Source organism: Tetrahymena thermophila, assembly GCF_000189635.1.
Source record: "Tetrahymena thermophila SB210 genomic scaffold scf_8254697, whole genome shotgun sequence".
Lineage (NCBI taxonomy): Eukaryota > Ciliophora > Oligohymenophorea > Hymenostomatida > Tetrahymenidae > Tetrahymena > Tetrahymena thermophila.
This window is the reverse complement of record NW_002476463.1, coordinates 1,162,828-1,177,418: the sequence shown is the minus strand read 5'-3', so window position 1 is coordinate 1,177,418 and position 14,591 is coordinate 1,162,828. Positions and strand designations below refer to the sequence as shown.

Below are 14,591 nucleotides of genomic sequence, written 5' to 3'. Positions count from 1 at the left end.
AATAATTGAACACTAATTCATTATTGGTAATATACTTAATTAATTAATAAACTTTCTTATTGATTTCAAATCAAAAGTTTATTTATTAATTAAAAAATGAACTTATTTATTTTTTAATTGATTAAAATTAAAAACAAAAAAATTAATATTTTAATTAGATTTTTTAGAATTAGGAAGAATTTAATCAAAAAATTTACAAAGAACAAATTGCAATTTGATTATACTAAAAAAATACAAGTATATATTATCAGCTAAACCTTGATTCTGATCCTAAAAGGGATGAATAGATGTTTAAATCAACTTGCGTTATTTCTTAATTCCTATTAATCTTGTCAATAAATTTCTTTAAATATAACTGCTGTATGTGTTTATTAGTAAGAATTTCTTCCTATTATTGAAGATGATTGCTTGTTTAATTTGAATTTGATAAAGATGGCATCTCGCAATTGGTTGAGTGGTTATCATTCTTTCTTAAGGATAGCTAATACTCTTTGTTTTTTGACATTTGTTATATATAGCTATTGTTTACCTACCTTTATAAAGGTAAATCACTGTCAATAGCAGCAATCTAATTTAAATATGCTTCATCGTTTTTATGAACTATTTTTTTATTTTTACCTTCTTCTAAGTCTTAAAGTTAAGCATTATATATAATAGGTTAAGTAATTTAGTTGTTATTACTTTGTTATTTATCTAAGATTTCTTAATTTTTATAAATTAGATTTTAATTATTGTTAAGACACAAAGGAGAGTTTTTCTCAAAATTTAATTAATCTAAATCCATTTCGCATCCACAATATTACAAAGCTGCGTATTATTCTTTGCTCATAAGCAATTTTATTGCCATATTAACCTTCATCATATTTCTGTATAATTAGTAAATATCGATTGATTTTTTAGTAAATTCGCACATCTTTTGATAGAGTTTATCCCTTTGAGAAGTTTATTTTATTATTTTACCAAAGAAGTATTGCTTGTAGAATTGAAAAAAATTTGATTAAAACTTTGACTTTCCTTCATTTTTAAATTCATTTTCATCGATCTACTTTTAAAAACCAATAATTTATTCCGCTGTTAAAGGATTATTTGAATTTTATTTTGTTTAGATATTTTAATTATTACCATAAAGTACATTTTTATCAATCTTTTTATTTATTTCATTTAGCTGGTTAATCTGATTTTTATTATCACTTTTATTAACTTTTAATTAATATATAAAAAAAAGTGAACCCGAGCTCAGTAAAAAAAAAAAATATATTTCATCTCTCGGTCCCAACAACTGGGACCGAGAGATGAAATATATTTTTTTTTTTTACTGAGCTCGGGTTCACTTTTTTTAATTAATCATCTTTTTATTCAGATGATAGTAATTTAAGAGCAGTGCTCCTATAGTATTCTTTCAAAAATAATGTATTTAAATGTTCCACTATTTTTGATTCTGAAAATAATCTTGTAAAAATACCTAATGTAAATAATATATTTACTACAGGCATAAATTGAGCCAAAGCTTCTGTAATAAGTGGGTATTGAATATGATTTATCTCTTAGTTTTGTTGTAAGAAGAACAAAAATTAAGCGTATCCTGTGAATCCTGCCTTTTAAAGTAAATTATTTGGGGAATAGTATAATGAGGATTTCTAATAACCAGATATAAACTTTGAGACTGATGTATTTTAGAAAAGGAAACCTTGATTAACTGTAGTTACTGACTAAGTTAACTAGTATTAATTCTAAAATGGTAAACTATCATCAAATTAAACTAATTCTATTTAGTATCCTTATTCATATTTTTAAGATTACTCATTATACTGAACAATTCTAATTTTCATATAAAACTAGAAATTGTTGTCTATTATATACTTTTTTATTTCATCAGGACTAGCACATGTTGGTAATCCTGTACAAGGCTAAACTGTTAATGTATATTATGACATAGCTTATGTAGTAGGATCAATAGTCAGAGTTTTTTGGGTATCAGTCATATTATTAATATCAAGGCACAAGTAACCTGAGAAATTTTAATCAGGACAATTAGTAATAGGAAGATCAATATAATTTTAATTTTATAAAGAAATATAAGAGTATTAAGCTTTAAAAGTGAGATATTGCTTGCCTGTAGATTATTCTAATTATTACAAAGTCAATCCTTAGCTGCTAAAGGTAAATCCAAAGACACTCTAACTTAGCTAAATATCCTATAAAGTTGTTTAATTTTTTATTTTAGTAGTAATTTTGGGAAGAAACTTGTTATCATAAAATAAAACAAGAAGATAAATGAGATAACCTAAAGATAAACCAAAAGCCGCAATAGTATACAAGCCTCCTTCTATTGTTTTCTTTTTCTTTTATAGCCCCACAAAAAATGAAAATTGCTATGAAAAGAAATCTAATTTTTATAATTTTTGCATATCTTTCTAGTATTTTTTATTATTTTTTAATTATTTTAATTGCAAAAAGTTCAAAGATGACTCATTATTTAAAAACTTTTTTTCTTAATTTTTCTTATTATAAATCGGGAGACTTTTTAAAATATAACAAAAGATACCAATAAATTCATTGTTTATTATTTTCGAATAGGAATTTTTTTAAATTTCATCAGAATGACTTTCAAGTTCATTTAAAGATAAAGTTCAATTGAGCAAATAAAAGTATAATTTTTTAAAAATTCGTTCTGCATAAAATCAAAATTGAATTTGATTTTTAAGTAAAATAAATTGATTACAAACAGCTTAGTCTCAAATAATATATTTGAAAAATTATAATTGATAAAAAAAAATAAGTATGATTTATTTCATTTTTAATTTTAATCTGAACCAATAAAATATCTGCATAGCTAATAATAGCATATTATTAATAAATTTTTTCTCTCATTTATTTTTATTTTCCGTAATTTGTATTTTTTACAACTCTAAAATAGTTTTTAAGTTAAAAAAAAATTAAAATTTTTAAGCAGTTCATTTTTTAGAAAGTATGATTAAAAATTAGTAATGATAATTAAGAAAATACAGTAATTAATTTAACTTTATTTGACTTCAACTTCGAAATTAAAATATATATATATATATATATATATAAATGGAATATAAAAACTACTTGACACTAAAAAAAATCAATCAAATAGTAAATTAAAATGATTTAATATTCTATATTTAATTACAATATTTGCAATTGATAATACAAAAACTAAAAAATCTAAAAATCAGAAAAAAAATTAATTTTATAATTTATCATTCTCAAATTCTTAATTGTATAAAAATTTTAATTAAAATAAAAAGCATGTTTTTCCAGTAATTGAGATATAAGAAATTAGCTATTTTTTTATTTGATTTACTTTAATATATATATAAATTTTAACAAATATAAATATAAATACTTAACCAAAATAAAAAGTATTAATTGTGTGCTAATTTACCATCAAAAGTTTTTTTATTAAAAAAGAAATTTATATGAATTGATAATAGTTAAAAAAACAAATGGTTTAAATTAATTAAATTTTTTTAATTTTCGAGGAATATCTTAATCAAAAAATAACTTTGAAATAAATTGATATTTTGTTTATTTACTTAAAAAATACACATTAATACTATCAGCCAACTTTTGGTTACGATCCTATAAGGGATGAGTAAATGTTTAAATCAACTTGAGTTAATTCTTAATTCCTATTTATTCTATCAATAAATTTCTTTAGATATAGGTGTAGCATATGTTTATTAGTAAGAATTTCTTCTTATTGCTGGAGATGATTATTTATTTAATTTGAACTTGATGGAGATAGCATCTCGCAATTTGTTGAATAGTTTTCATTATTTTTTAAAGATATTTAACACTCTATATTTTTAGGCATTTATTTAATATAGCTATTGTTTGTCTATCTTTATGAAGTTTAATTACTGTCAATCACAGGAATCTAATTTAAGCTATATGCTTCTTCACTTTTATGAACTATTTTTTTATGTTTACCTTCTTCTAAATCTTAAGCTTTACATATAGTGGTTTACTAAATTTAGTTTTAATTACTTTATTATTTATCTAAAATTTCTTAATTTTTATTACTTATATTTTCTTAATTATTGATAAACTAAGTAGAATTTTTTTCAAAATTTATTTAATCCATTTCACATCCACAAAATTACAAAGCTGCATATTATTCTTTGCTCATAAGCAATTTAATGGCCATATTTACCTTTATCATATTCTTATATAACGAGAAAATATCTATTGATTTTTTAGTGAAGCTACACATCTTTTGATAGATTATTTCTCTTTGGGAAGTTTATTTCATTATCTTACCAAAGAAATATTGTTTATAGAATTGAAAAAAATTAGCATAAAATTTTGATTTTTCTTCATTTTTAAATTCGTTTTCATCGATCTACTTTTAAAAACCAATAATTTGATCTGCTGTTAAAGAAGTATTTTAAATTTATTTGGTATCACTGTTTTAATTAATCCCATAAATTGCATTTTTATCAATATTTTAATTAATTTTCTTTAACTAATTAATCTTATTTTGATTATTGCTTTTATTACTTTCTAATTATTCATCTTCTTATTCAGATGATAATAATTTAAGAGCAGTTCCCCTGTAATATTCTTTCAAAAATAATGTATTTAAATTTTCTACTATTTTTGATTCAGAAAATAATCTTGTAAAAATACCTAATATAAATAATATTTTTACTACAGGCATAAATTGAGCCAAAGCTTCTGTAATAAGTGGATATTGAATATGATTTATCTCTTAGTTCTGTTGTAAAAAAAACAAAAATTAAGCGTATCCTGTGAATCCTGCCTTTTAAAGTAAATTATTTGGGGAATAGTATAATGATGATTTCTAATAACCAGATATAAACTTTGAGACTGATGTATTTTAGAAAAGGAAACCTTGATTAACTGTAGTTATTGACTAAGTTAGCTAATACTAATTTTATAAAGCCAAGTTATCATCAAATTAAACTAAATCTATCTAGTACCCTTATTCATATTTTTGAGATTACTCATTAAACTGTACAATTCTAACTTTTACATAAAACTAAAAATCTTTGTCTATTATTTTATTTTATATTTCTGCAGGACTAGCACACGTTGGCAATCCTGTACAAGGCTAAACCGTTAATGTATATTATGACATAGCTTATGTAGTTGGATCAACTGACAAAGTTTTTTGGATATCAGTCATGTTATTAAAATCAAGGCACAAATAACCTGAGAAGCTTTAATCTGGACAATCAATAATAGGAAGATCAGTATAATTTTATTTTTATAAAGATATATAAGCAAACTATGCTTTAAATATTAAATATTGCTTACCTGTAGATTATTCTAATTATTGTAAAGTCAAACCTTAGCTACTAAAGGTAAACCCAAAGACATTCTAATTTAGTTAAATATCTTATAAAGTAGTTTAATTTTTTATTTTGCTCGTAATTTTTGGAAGAAACTTGTTATCAAAAAATAAAACTAAAAGATAAATAAGATAACCTAAAGATAAACTAAAAGCTGTAATTGTGTACAAGCCTCCTTCTAAGGTTTTCTTTTTCTTTTTTTATCCCACAAAAAAAGAAAATTGTTAAGAAAATATATCTAATTTTTATAGTTTTTACATATCTTTCTAATATTTATTATTTTTTTTAATTATTTTGAAACCAAGAAAGTCTAATAACCATAATTAAAAGCCTTTAACTTAATTTTTTTCTTTTTAATTTTATTATTATTTGAGAGACTTTTTAAAATGTAACATAAGATCCCTAAAAATTCGTCGTTTTTTTCTAGTGGGAATTTTTTTAAAAATTCTCTTCGAGTTTAAAAAAAGACTAAACCCAATTTAGCAAATAAAAGTGACATTTTTTAAATATTCTTATAATATATTAACAAAATTTATCTAATTTTTAAATTAAAGAAATAACCTTGTTTTAAAAAATATATTCAAAAAATTATAGTTGATAACTTATAAAGTATAGTTTACTCCATGTTTACTTTTTATATGAAGCACCATAAAATTATTACTAAATAGATTGAGGGGAAAACATTATAGTTTTAAAGCTTTTTATATCAACATAAAAGAAGATTTCCTTAAATTCTCTTTACAGTCGTAAAATAAATTTTTTACTAGTAATTTGAGGAAAAACAAAAGATGCTATTATGAGATTTACTGTTAATTATTTGTAAAAATTTTAGCTTTTATCAAGAAGGGAATGACTATTGTCTGTGAATAAATTTAAACACAGATTTTAATATGTTGATAATAAGAAGCCATTAAAGTAAAGTAATTTGAATATTGCAAAATTTACTTTTTCAAATAAATTTGAATTTCTTTAAATAATAATTTTAAAAAATAATTAATTAAAAGAAACAATTTATTTAAAAGTAGTACTTAAAGATTATTAATTGAGTAAATTGATTAATATTTTTGTTTTTATAATGGAATTATTGACTGAAAAATATTAAAAATAATAAATCGTTAATTTTATTTAATTTTTTAGTTTTCAAAAGGGATTTCTAAACTAAAAAACTTACAATTAGATAAATTGATTTTATTTTAAAAAAACAAGTAAATATTATCAGCTTATTTTTGACTCAATTCCTATTAGGGATGAATAGATATTTAAATCTAATTGAGTTAATTCTTAATTATTATTGATTTTATCGATAAACTTCTTTAGATATAGATGCTGCATATTTTAATTAGTAAGAATTTCTTCTTATTATTGGAGATGATTATTCATTTGATTTAAAGTTGTTAATGTTGGCATTTCACTATTGATTTATTAATTATCATTATTTTTTAAAGACTGCTAATTTTCTTTATTTTTTTATTTTTATTTAACATATCTATTATTCATTTCAGGTAAATCTTTTTCATAAAGAGCCATTTAGGTTAAACTCTCTTCTTAATTCTAATTTACCTTTTTATTATTTATACCCTCCTCTATGTCTTATACTTAAACAGGATATACAGCTACTTAAGCATTTTAACTTTTTATGTTGTGTTATTTATCTGAAATTTCTTAGTTTTTATTATTTAAATTTTAATTATTGTTAATAGTGGAAGTAGAGCTTTTTTCAAAATTTATTTTGTCTAAGTTCATTTCACATCCACAGAATTACAAAGCGGCATACTATTCTTTAGTCATAAGCATTTTAATTGCCATGTTTACCTTCATCATATTCTTATATAATGAGAAAATATCAATGGATTTTTTTGTGAAGTTACACATCTTTTGATAGAGTTAATCGCTTTGAGAAGTTTATTTTATTATATTTCCAAAGAAATATTACTTATAGAATTGGAAAAAATTTGATTAAAACTTAGACTTTTCTTTATTTTGAAATTCGTTTTCATCAATCTATTTTTACAAACCAATAATTTATTCAGCTGTTAATTGATTTCTGGTATCTTGTTTTGTTTCAATGTTTTAATTAACAATACAAAGTGCGTTTTAATCACACTTTTCGCTAATTTAATTTTGATCATTTATCTTATTTTGATTTTCGTTATTATAAATTTTTAACTCATCATCTTTTTTTTCATACGATAATAATTTAAGGGCAGTACTCCTGTAATATTCTTTCAAATATAGCGTATTTAAATTTTCGACAATTTTTGATTCTGAAAACAATCTAGTACAAATACCAATCGTAAATAATATATTAACTACAGGCATGAATTGAGCTAAAACTTCTGTAATAAGAGGATATTATATGAAATCTATATCTTAGTTTTGTTATAGAAAGAATTAAAATTAAGCATACCCAGTAAATCCTGCCTTTTGAAGTAAATTATTAGCAGAAGAATAGTATGCTGAAGATTTTTAATAACCAGAGATAAACTTAGAAACAGATGTAGTTTAAAAAAGAAAACCTTGATTTAGAGTTGTTATTGATTGGGTTAGTTAGTATTAATTTTGTAAAGCCAAGTTATCATCAAATTAAATTAAATCTATTATATATCCTTCTTCATATTATTAAGATTACTCATTGTACTAAACAATTCTTACTTTCAAATAAAATTAGAAACCACTGTCAATTATATAATTTTAGATATCAGCAGGGCTTGCACATGTAGGTAATCCTGTACAAGGCTAAACTGTTAACTAATATCGTGATATTGCTTATGTTGCCGGATCAACAAATAAAGCTTTCTGGGTATCAGGCATGTTACTATAGTCAAGGCATAAGTAACCTTGGAAGTTTTAATCAATACATTCTGCGATAGGAAGATCAAAAGTGTTTTATGATTACAAACTTAAAGAGGAGTACTAAGCTTTAAAAATGAGAAACTACTTTCCTGTTGATTGTTATAATTACTATAAAGTTTTTCCATCACTGCTATAAGTAAATCCGAAAAGACTTTTGTTTAGCTAAATATCTTAATAACTTGTTTGATTTTTTATTTTGGATGTAATTTTAGGCAGAAATTTGTTATCAAAAAAGAAAACAATGAGATAAATGAGATAGCCTAGAGACAAGCTAAATGCAATAATGGTGTACAAGCCTCCCTCAGTAGTTTTCTTTTTCTTTTGCGGTCCAACGAGAAAAGCAAATTACTATGAAAAGAAATCAAATTTTTATAACTTTTACATACTTTCTAATATTTCTGATGTTTTTTATTATTTTAATTATTATTTTAATTACAAAAAAGAGTAAAATTCCTTCTTATTTAAAGTCTTTTTTTTCACAATTTCGTCTTAATATATAAATAGAGATACTTTTTGTGAGAAATAAATATACCAATAAATTCATCGTTTTTTTAGTGGTTATTTTGATTTTTATTAGATAAAATTTAACATATTATATAATCATTGCTTATTGTATTTCCTACAAACTCATCAATTATTAAATATTAAAAAAATTATATTTTTTAACATTTTCTTTTCTTTATTAAATATAAGTGAGAGTCTAAATCATACTTAAACATTAAAATTTTAAGGTTTATATTTTCATCTGAAATAATGTAATTTTGGAAAACCTTTAACTTTTATTATGAAAGGAATGATTTTTTTTTGAAAATAAATATAAACACAAACCTTATTTTTTAAACATATTAAAATATTTTTCAAAGTAGAAATTTCAATATTTAGTTAATATAAGATAAAGTAATTAAAATATTATTATATTTTTTTTAGATAAAAAAGTTTAAATTGTAGTTATAGATTAAAAAAATATTAAAAATAAAAACAGATATATGTTTTTAGAAGGTATTAATTGAGCATTGATGATTCATATTTTTTAAAATGTATTAAGTATTAATATTAAAAATAATTATTTGTTAATTTTATTTAAATTGAGTGTATTCTAAAGGGATTTCTAAACTAAAAAGGTTACAATTAAATAAAAAGATATTTATTTATTTATCTAAAAAGCACAGGCTTATAATATCAGCTTATTTTTGGCTCAAATCCTATCAGTGATGAGTAGATATTTAAATCTACTTGAGTTAATTCTTAATTTTTATTTATTTTATCTATAAACTTCTTTAGATAGAGATGTAGCATATTTTCATTAGTAAGAATCTCTTCTTATTGCTAGAGATGGTTATTTGTTTGATTAAAAGTGGTTAATGTTGCCAAATCACTATTGATTGATTAATTATCATTATTTTTTAAAGAAAGTTAATACTCATTATTCTTTTATTTTTATTTAATATATATTTTATTCATTTCACTTTTTTAAGTTAGGTCTTTTTCAAATAGAGCAACTTAACTTAAACTCGCTTCTTAAATCTACTTAATCTTTTAATTATATTAGCCTTCTTCTATGTCTTATACTTAAGCAGTTTTAACAGCAGCTTAACTATTTTAATTTTTTATATTATATTGTTTTTCTTAAAGTTCTTAGTTTTTATTTTTTAGATTTTAGTTATTCTTAATTGTGGAATTTGAGTTTTTTTCAAAATTTATTTTGTCTAAGTCCATTTCACATCCACAGAATTACAAAGCGGCATACTATTCTTTAGTCATAAGCATTTTAATTGCCATATTTACCTTCATCATATTCTTATATAATAAGAAAATATCAATTGATTTTTTAGTGAAGTTACACATCTTTTGATATAGTTAATCACTTTGAGAAGTTTCTTTTATTATATTTCCAAAGAAATATTACTTATAGAATTGGAAAAAATTTGATTAAAACTTAGACTTTTCTTTATTTTCAAATTTGTTTTCATTGATATATTTTTATAAACCTATAATTTATTCAGCTGTTAAAGGGTTTCTGGTAATTTATTTTATTTCATTGTTTTAATTACCACTAAAAAGTATGTTTTGATCACGCTTTTCGCTTATTTGATTTTGATTATCGCTATTATAAAATCTTAATTGATCCTCTTTTTTTCCATATGATAAAAATTTAAGGGCAGTATTCCTGTAGTATTCTTTCAAATATAATGTATTTAAATTTTCGACAATTTTTGATTCTGAAAACAATCTAGTCAAAATTCCTATCGTAAATAATATATTTACTACAGGCATGAACTGAGCTAAAATTTCTGTAATAAGAGGATATTGTATGAAATCTATTTCTTAGTTTTGCTATAAGAAGAACTAAAATTAAGCAAATCCAGTAAATCCTGCCTTTTTAAGTAAATTATTAGGAGAATAATATGATGAAGATTTTTAATAGCCAGAGATAAACTTAGAAACAGATGTAGTTTAAAAAAGTAAACCTTGATTTAGAGTTGTTATTGATTAGGTTAGTTAGTATTAATTTTGTAAAACTAAATTATCATCAAATTAGATTAATTCTATTTAGTATCCTTCTTCATATTATAAAGATTACTGGTTGTACTAAACAATTCTTATTTTCAAAAAAAATTAGAAACCATTGTCTATTATATAGCTTTAGATTTCATCAGGGCTTGCGCATGTAGGTAATCCTGTACAAGGTTAAACTGTTAACTAATAAAGTGATATAGTTTATGTTGACGGATCAATAAATAAAGCTTTTTGATTATCAGGCATGTTACTATAGTCAAGGCATAAGTAACCTTGGAAGTGTTAATCAGTGCAATCTGCGATAGGAAGATCAAAAGTAGTATAAGATTATGTACTTAAATAAGAATACTAAGCTTTAAAAATGAGAAATTACTTGCCTGTTGATTGCTACAATTACTACAAAGTTTACCCATCGCTACTATAAGTAAATCCGAAAACACTTTAGTTTAGCTAAATATCTTAATAATTAGTTTGATTTTTTAACTTGGATGTAATTTTAGGCAAAAACTTGTTATCAAAATAGAAAACGATCAGATAAATGAGATAGCCAAGAGACAAGCTAAATGCGACAATTGTGTACAAGCCTCCCTCAGTAGTTTTCTTTTTCTTTTATTCTCCTACAAGAAAAGCAAACTATTATGAAAAGAAATCAAATTTTTATAACTTTTACATACCTTTCTAATTAATAATATTAATTATTATTTTAATAACAAAAAAGAGTAATATACCTTCTTATTTAAAGTCTTTTTTTCTCAATTTAATCTTATTAAATATATAGAGATAGTTTTTGTTACTTAATAAAATTTAACAATTTATTCATGGATTTTTTGTGGTGATTTTTTATAGTTTCTTCTAAAATCATTAGAGGTTTTAGGACAATTTAGCATATTATGAAGTCATTATGTTTTATATTTTCTGGTAACTCTTCAATAATTAAATATTAAAAAAAAAAAATATTTTTTAACATTTTATTTACCTCCTCAATTTTCGAAAAATAATTTTAATATTAATTAATGATGCTTCATTTTTGAAAATTTAATCAATTTAATATTATTTTTATATCATTCATACCCTTTAATACATTTATTCATACAATTTCAATAATTATTTTTGGTAAACGAAATTTATTTTTCAATTTCAAGTATTTTTTACTTTAAAAATTTTACAATAAAAAGAAAAAAAAGTTTTTGCTTTAAAATATTTTTAAAAATGTTATAAAAAGTATGTATTTAAGACAAATTCTATTATTATCAAATAAAAAAAGTATAAAATAATTTTTAAAATGATTGTATAATTACTATTTTTTAAAGCTAAATCACCAAAATATTTATAAATTATTACATTGATTGAATAAATTCAAAAATGCAAATAAAAATATTAAAAAATTGACTAGAAAATTGAGAAATAAATGTAAAAAAGAAAAAATAGATAACTTAAAACATAATAAATAAATAAGCTAAAGAAAGAATATGAGAAAATTATTTGAGTCATTTGATAACAAACTGAAAATTAGATTTTTTAATTCAAGCTTTTATATGTAATAAAAAAGAAATTTAATAAAGACAAAACATGTAATTTTAAAAAAAAAGTGATTGATACATTTAAATATAAAAAATAATCAAAATTTAAAATAAAAATACATAAAAATATAAAGCTAACTAACTAAATATTTCTATGTTTTATAATTATTTCAAAATATGATAGAAGAATTTCAGTTTATGTTATAGACTTACTCTTATTCCTAAGATGGCGCAATTCTTCCTATAAGAGATGAATAAATATTTAAATCTATTTGCGTTAAATTTTAATTCTTATTTATTTTATCTATAAATTTGTTCAGATAAAAATGTAGCATACTTTTGTTTGATAGAATTTCTTCTTACTGCTAAAGGTGGTTATTTATTTAGTTTGAATTTGACAATGATTGTTATATTTCAGAATCAATAGATTAGTTATCATTTTTTTTTTAAGATAGCTATTACTCCTTGTATTTAGATAATTAAGTTTTATAGCTATCATACGCTTATTTTTTAATAGATAAACCATTATCAACACCAGCAGCGCTCATAGTTAAACTATTTTTTTCTTCATTTAGATTGGTCTTTTATTGAATTTTACCCTCTTCTATATCTATCGCATAAGTAGGATATATAGCTGCTTAATTATTTGGATGATTATTATTACTATTTTAGTTATCATTAATTTAACTAATAAGCTTTTGATTATTATTTATAGCTGAAGTAGAGCTCTTTTCAAAATCTATTTAATCTAAATCCATCTCACATCCACAAAATTAAAGAGCAGCATATTATTCTTTGCTCATAAGCATTTTAATGGCCTTATTAACCCTCATCAAATTCCTGTATAATTCGAAAATATCTATAGATTTTTTAGTGAAATTGCACATCTTTTGATACATCGCTTCCTTTTGAGAAGTTTATTTTATCAAATTACCAAAGAAGTATTATTTGTAGAATTAGAAAAAATTGGCCTAAAATTTAGATTTTTCTTCATTTAAAAATACAGTTTCATCAATTTATTTTTGAGTATCAATAATTTAATCAGCTGTTAATAGATTGTTTGAATTTTTTTTGGTTTCGCTATTTAAATTATTACTTTCAAGTGGGGTTTGATCGCTCTTTTAATTTATTTGATTTTATTCAATTATATTATTCTTATTATCACTACTATAACTTTTTAAATTTTTATTTTTTTTTTCATTTGATAATAATTTAAGAGCAGTGCTTCTGTAATATTCTTTTAAGTATAATGTATTAATATTTTCCACTATTTTAGATTCTGAAAACAATCTTGTTAAAATACCTATTGTAAATAAAATATTTACTATAGGCATGAATTGAGCTAAAGCTTCAGTAATAAGTGGATATTGTATTTGATTTATCTCCTAATTTTGCTAAATTTAAAATACAAATTAAGCATATCCAGTAAATCCTGCTTTTTGAAGTAGATTATTGAGGGTGTAATAGGAGGAAGATTTCTAATAACCAGAAATAAACTTAGAAACGGATGTTGTTTAAAAAAGGAAACCTTGATTTACTGTAGTAATAGATTATGTCAATTAGTATTAATTTTATAGAGCTAAGTTATCATCAAATTGAATCAAATCTATTTGAAATCCTTCTTCATATTTTTGAGATTGTTCATTGTACTGAATAATTCTAATTTTCAAATAAAACTAGAAGTTACTGTCAATTATTTTACTTTGGATTTCAGCAGGGCTTGCACAATTAGGTAATCCTGTACAAGGCTAAACTGTTAATACAAATTAAGATATTGATTATGATGTTGGATCAGTAAACAAAGTCTTTTCAACATCAGACATATTATTAAAGTCAAGACACAAATAGCCTTAAAAATTTTAATCAGTGCAATATGTGATTGGGAGATCATAATAATTTTATTATTGCAAAGCTATAGAAGCATACTAAGCTTTGAAAATGAGATATTACTTGCCTGTAGATTACTGCAATTACTATAAAGTCTATCCATTGCTACTAAAAGTAAATCCAAAGACGCTCTCATTAAATGTAATATCTTATAAATTAGTTTGATTTTTTATTTTGGATGTAATTTTAGGAAGGAACTAATTGGTAAAATAGAAAACAAGCAGATAAATGAGATAACCTAAAGATAAACTAAATGCTACAACTGTGTATAAGCCTCCTTCAGATGTTTTCTTTTTTTTTTGTGGTCCTACAAGAAAAGAAAATTGCTACGAAAAGAAATCTAATTTTTGAAGTTTTTACATACCTACCTACCTACTAATTTAGAGTTGTTACTTTTTTGTAATTATTTTTATTTGATAAATTTTTGTTAAATTGTTTATTTTAAAGATTATTTCTCTTCTCAATTTAT

General features: G+C 22.1%; 5 protein-coding genes across 5 annotated transcripts; all 5 read right to left on the bottom strand. All coding sequences in view use genetic code 6, as the record gives it.

The window, feature by feature from the left end:
• Window positions 1-247: 247 nt before the first annotated feature.
• Window positions 248-2,447, bottom strand: TTHERM_000082269 (transmembrane protein, putative; the record flags this gene model as incomplete). The annotated part of the gene is made up of 3 exons (XM_012796804.1): window positions 1,485-2,447; window positions 1,123-1,200; window positions 248-1,042 (listed from the first exon to the last, which is right to left on the bottom strand). The coding sequence occupies exons 1-3, from the start codon at window positions 2,406-2,408 to the stop codon at window positions 248-250; spliced, it is 1,797 nt and encodes a 598-aa protein (XP_012652258.1). The 5' UTR covers window positions 2,409-2,447.
• A 1,139-nt stretch (window positions 2,448-3,586) lies between these two features.
• Window positions 3,587-5,662, bottom strand: TTHERM_000082268 (transmembrane protein, putative; the record flags this gene model as incomplete). Its single annotated transcript, XM_012796803.1, has 1 exon — window positions 3,587-5,662. The coding sequence occupies exon 1, from the start codon at window positions 5,603-5,605 to the stop codon at window positions 3,587-3,589; it is 2,019 nt and encodes a 672-aa protein (XP_012652257.1). The 5' UTR covers window positions 5,606-5,662.
• Window positions 5,663-6,560: 898 nt separating this feature from the next.
• On the bottom strand, window positions 6,561-8,582 carry TTHERM_00083280 (transmembrane protein, putative; the record flags this gene model as incomplete). Its single annotated transcript, XM_001012574.1, has 1 exon — window positions 6,561-8,582. One exon carries the CDS (start codon window positions 8,580-8,582, stop codon window positions 6,561-6,563), a length of 2,022 nt encoding a protein of 673 aa, XP_001012574.1.
• A 795-nt stretch (window positions 8,583-9,377) lies between these two features.
• On the bottom strand, window positions 9,378-11,387 carry TTHERM_00083290 (transmembrane protein, putative; the record flags this gene model as incomplete). The annotated part of the gene is made up of 1 exon (XM_001012575.2): window positions 9,378-11,387. One exon carries the CDS (start codon window positions 11,385-11,387, stop codon window positions 9,378-9,380), a length of 2,010 nt encoding a protein of 669 aa, XP_001012575.2.
• Window positions 11,388-12,426: 1,039 nt separating this feature from the next.
• TTHERM_000083289 (transmembrane protein, putative) lies at window positions 12,427-14,538 on the bottom strand (the record flags this gene model as incomplete). Its single annotated transcript, XM_012796802.1, has 1 exon — window positions 12,427-14,538. The coding sequence occupies exon 1, from the start codon at window positions 14,482-14,484 to the stop codon at window positions 12,427-12,429; it is 2,058 nt and encodes a 685-aa protein (XP_012652256.1). The 5' UTR covers window positions 14,485-14,538.
• Window positions 14,539-14,591: the final 53 nt, after the last annotated feature.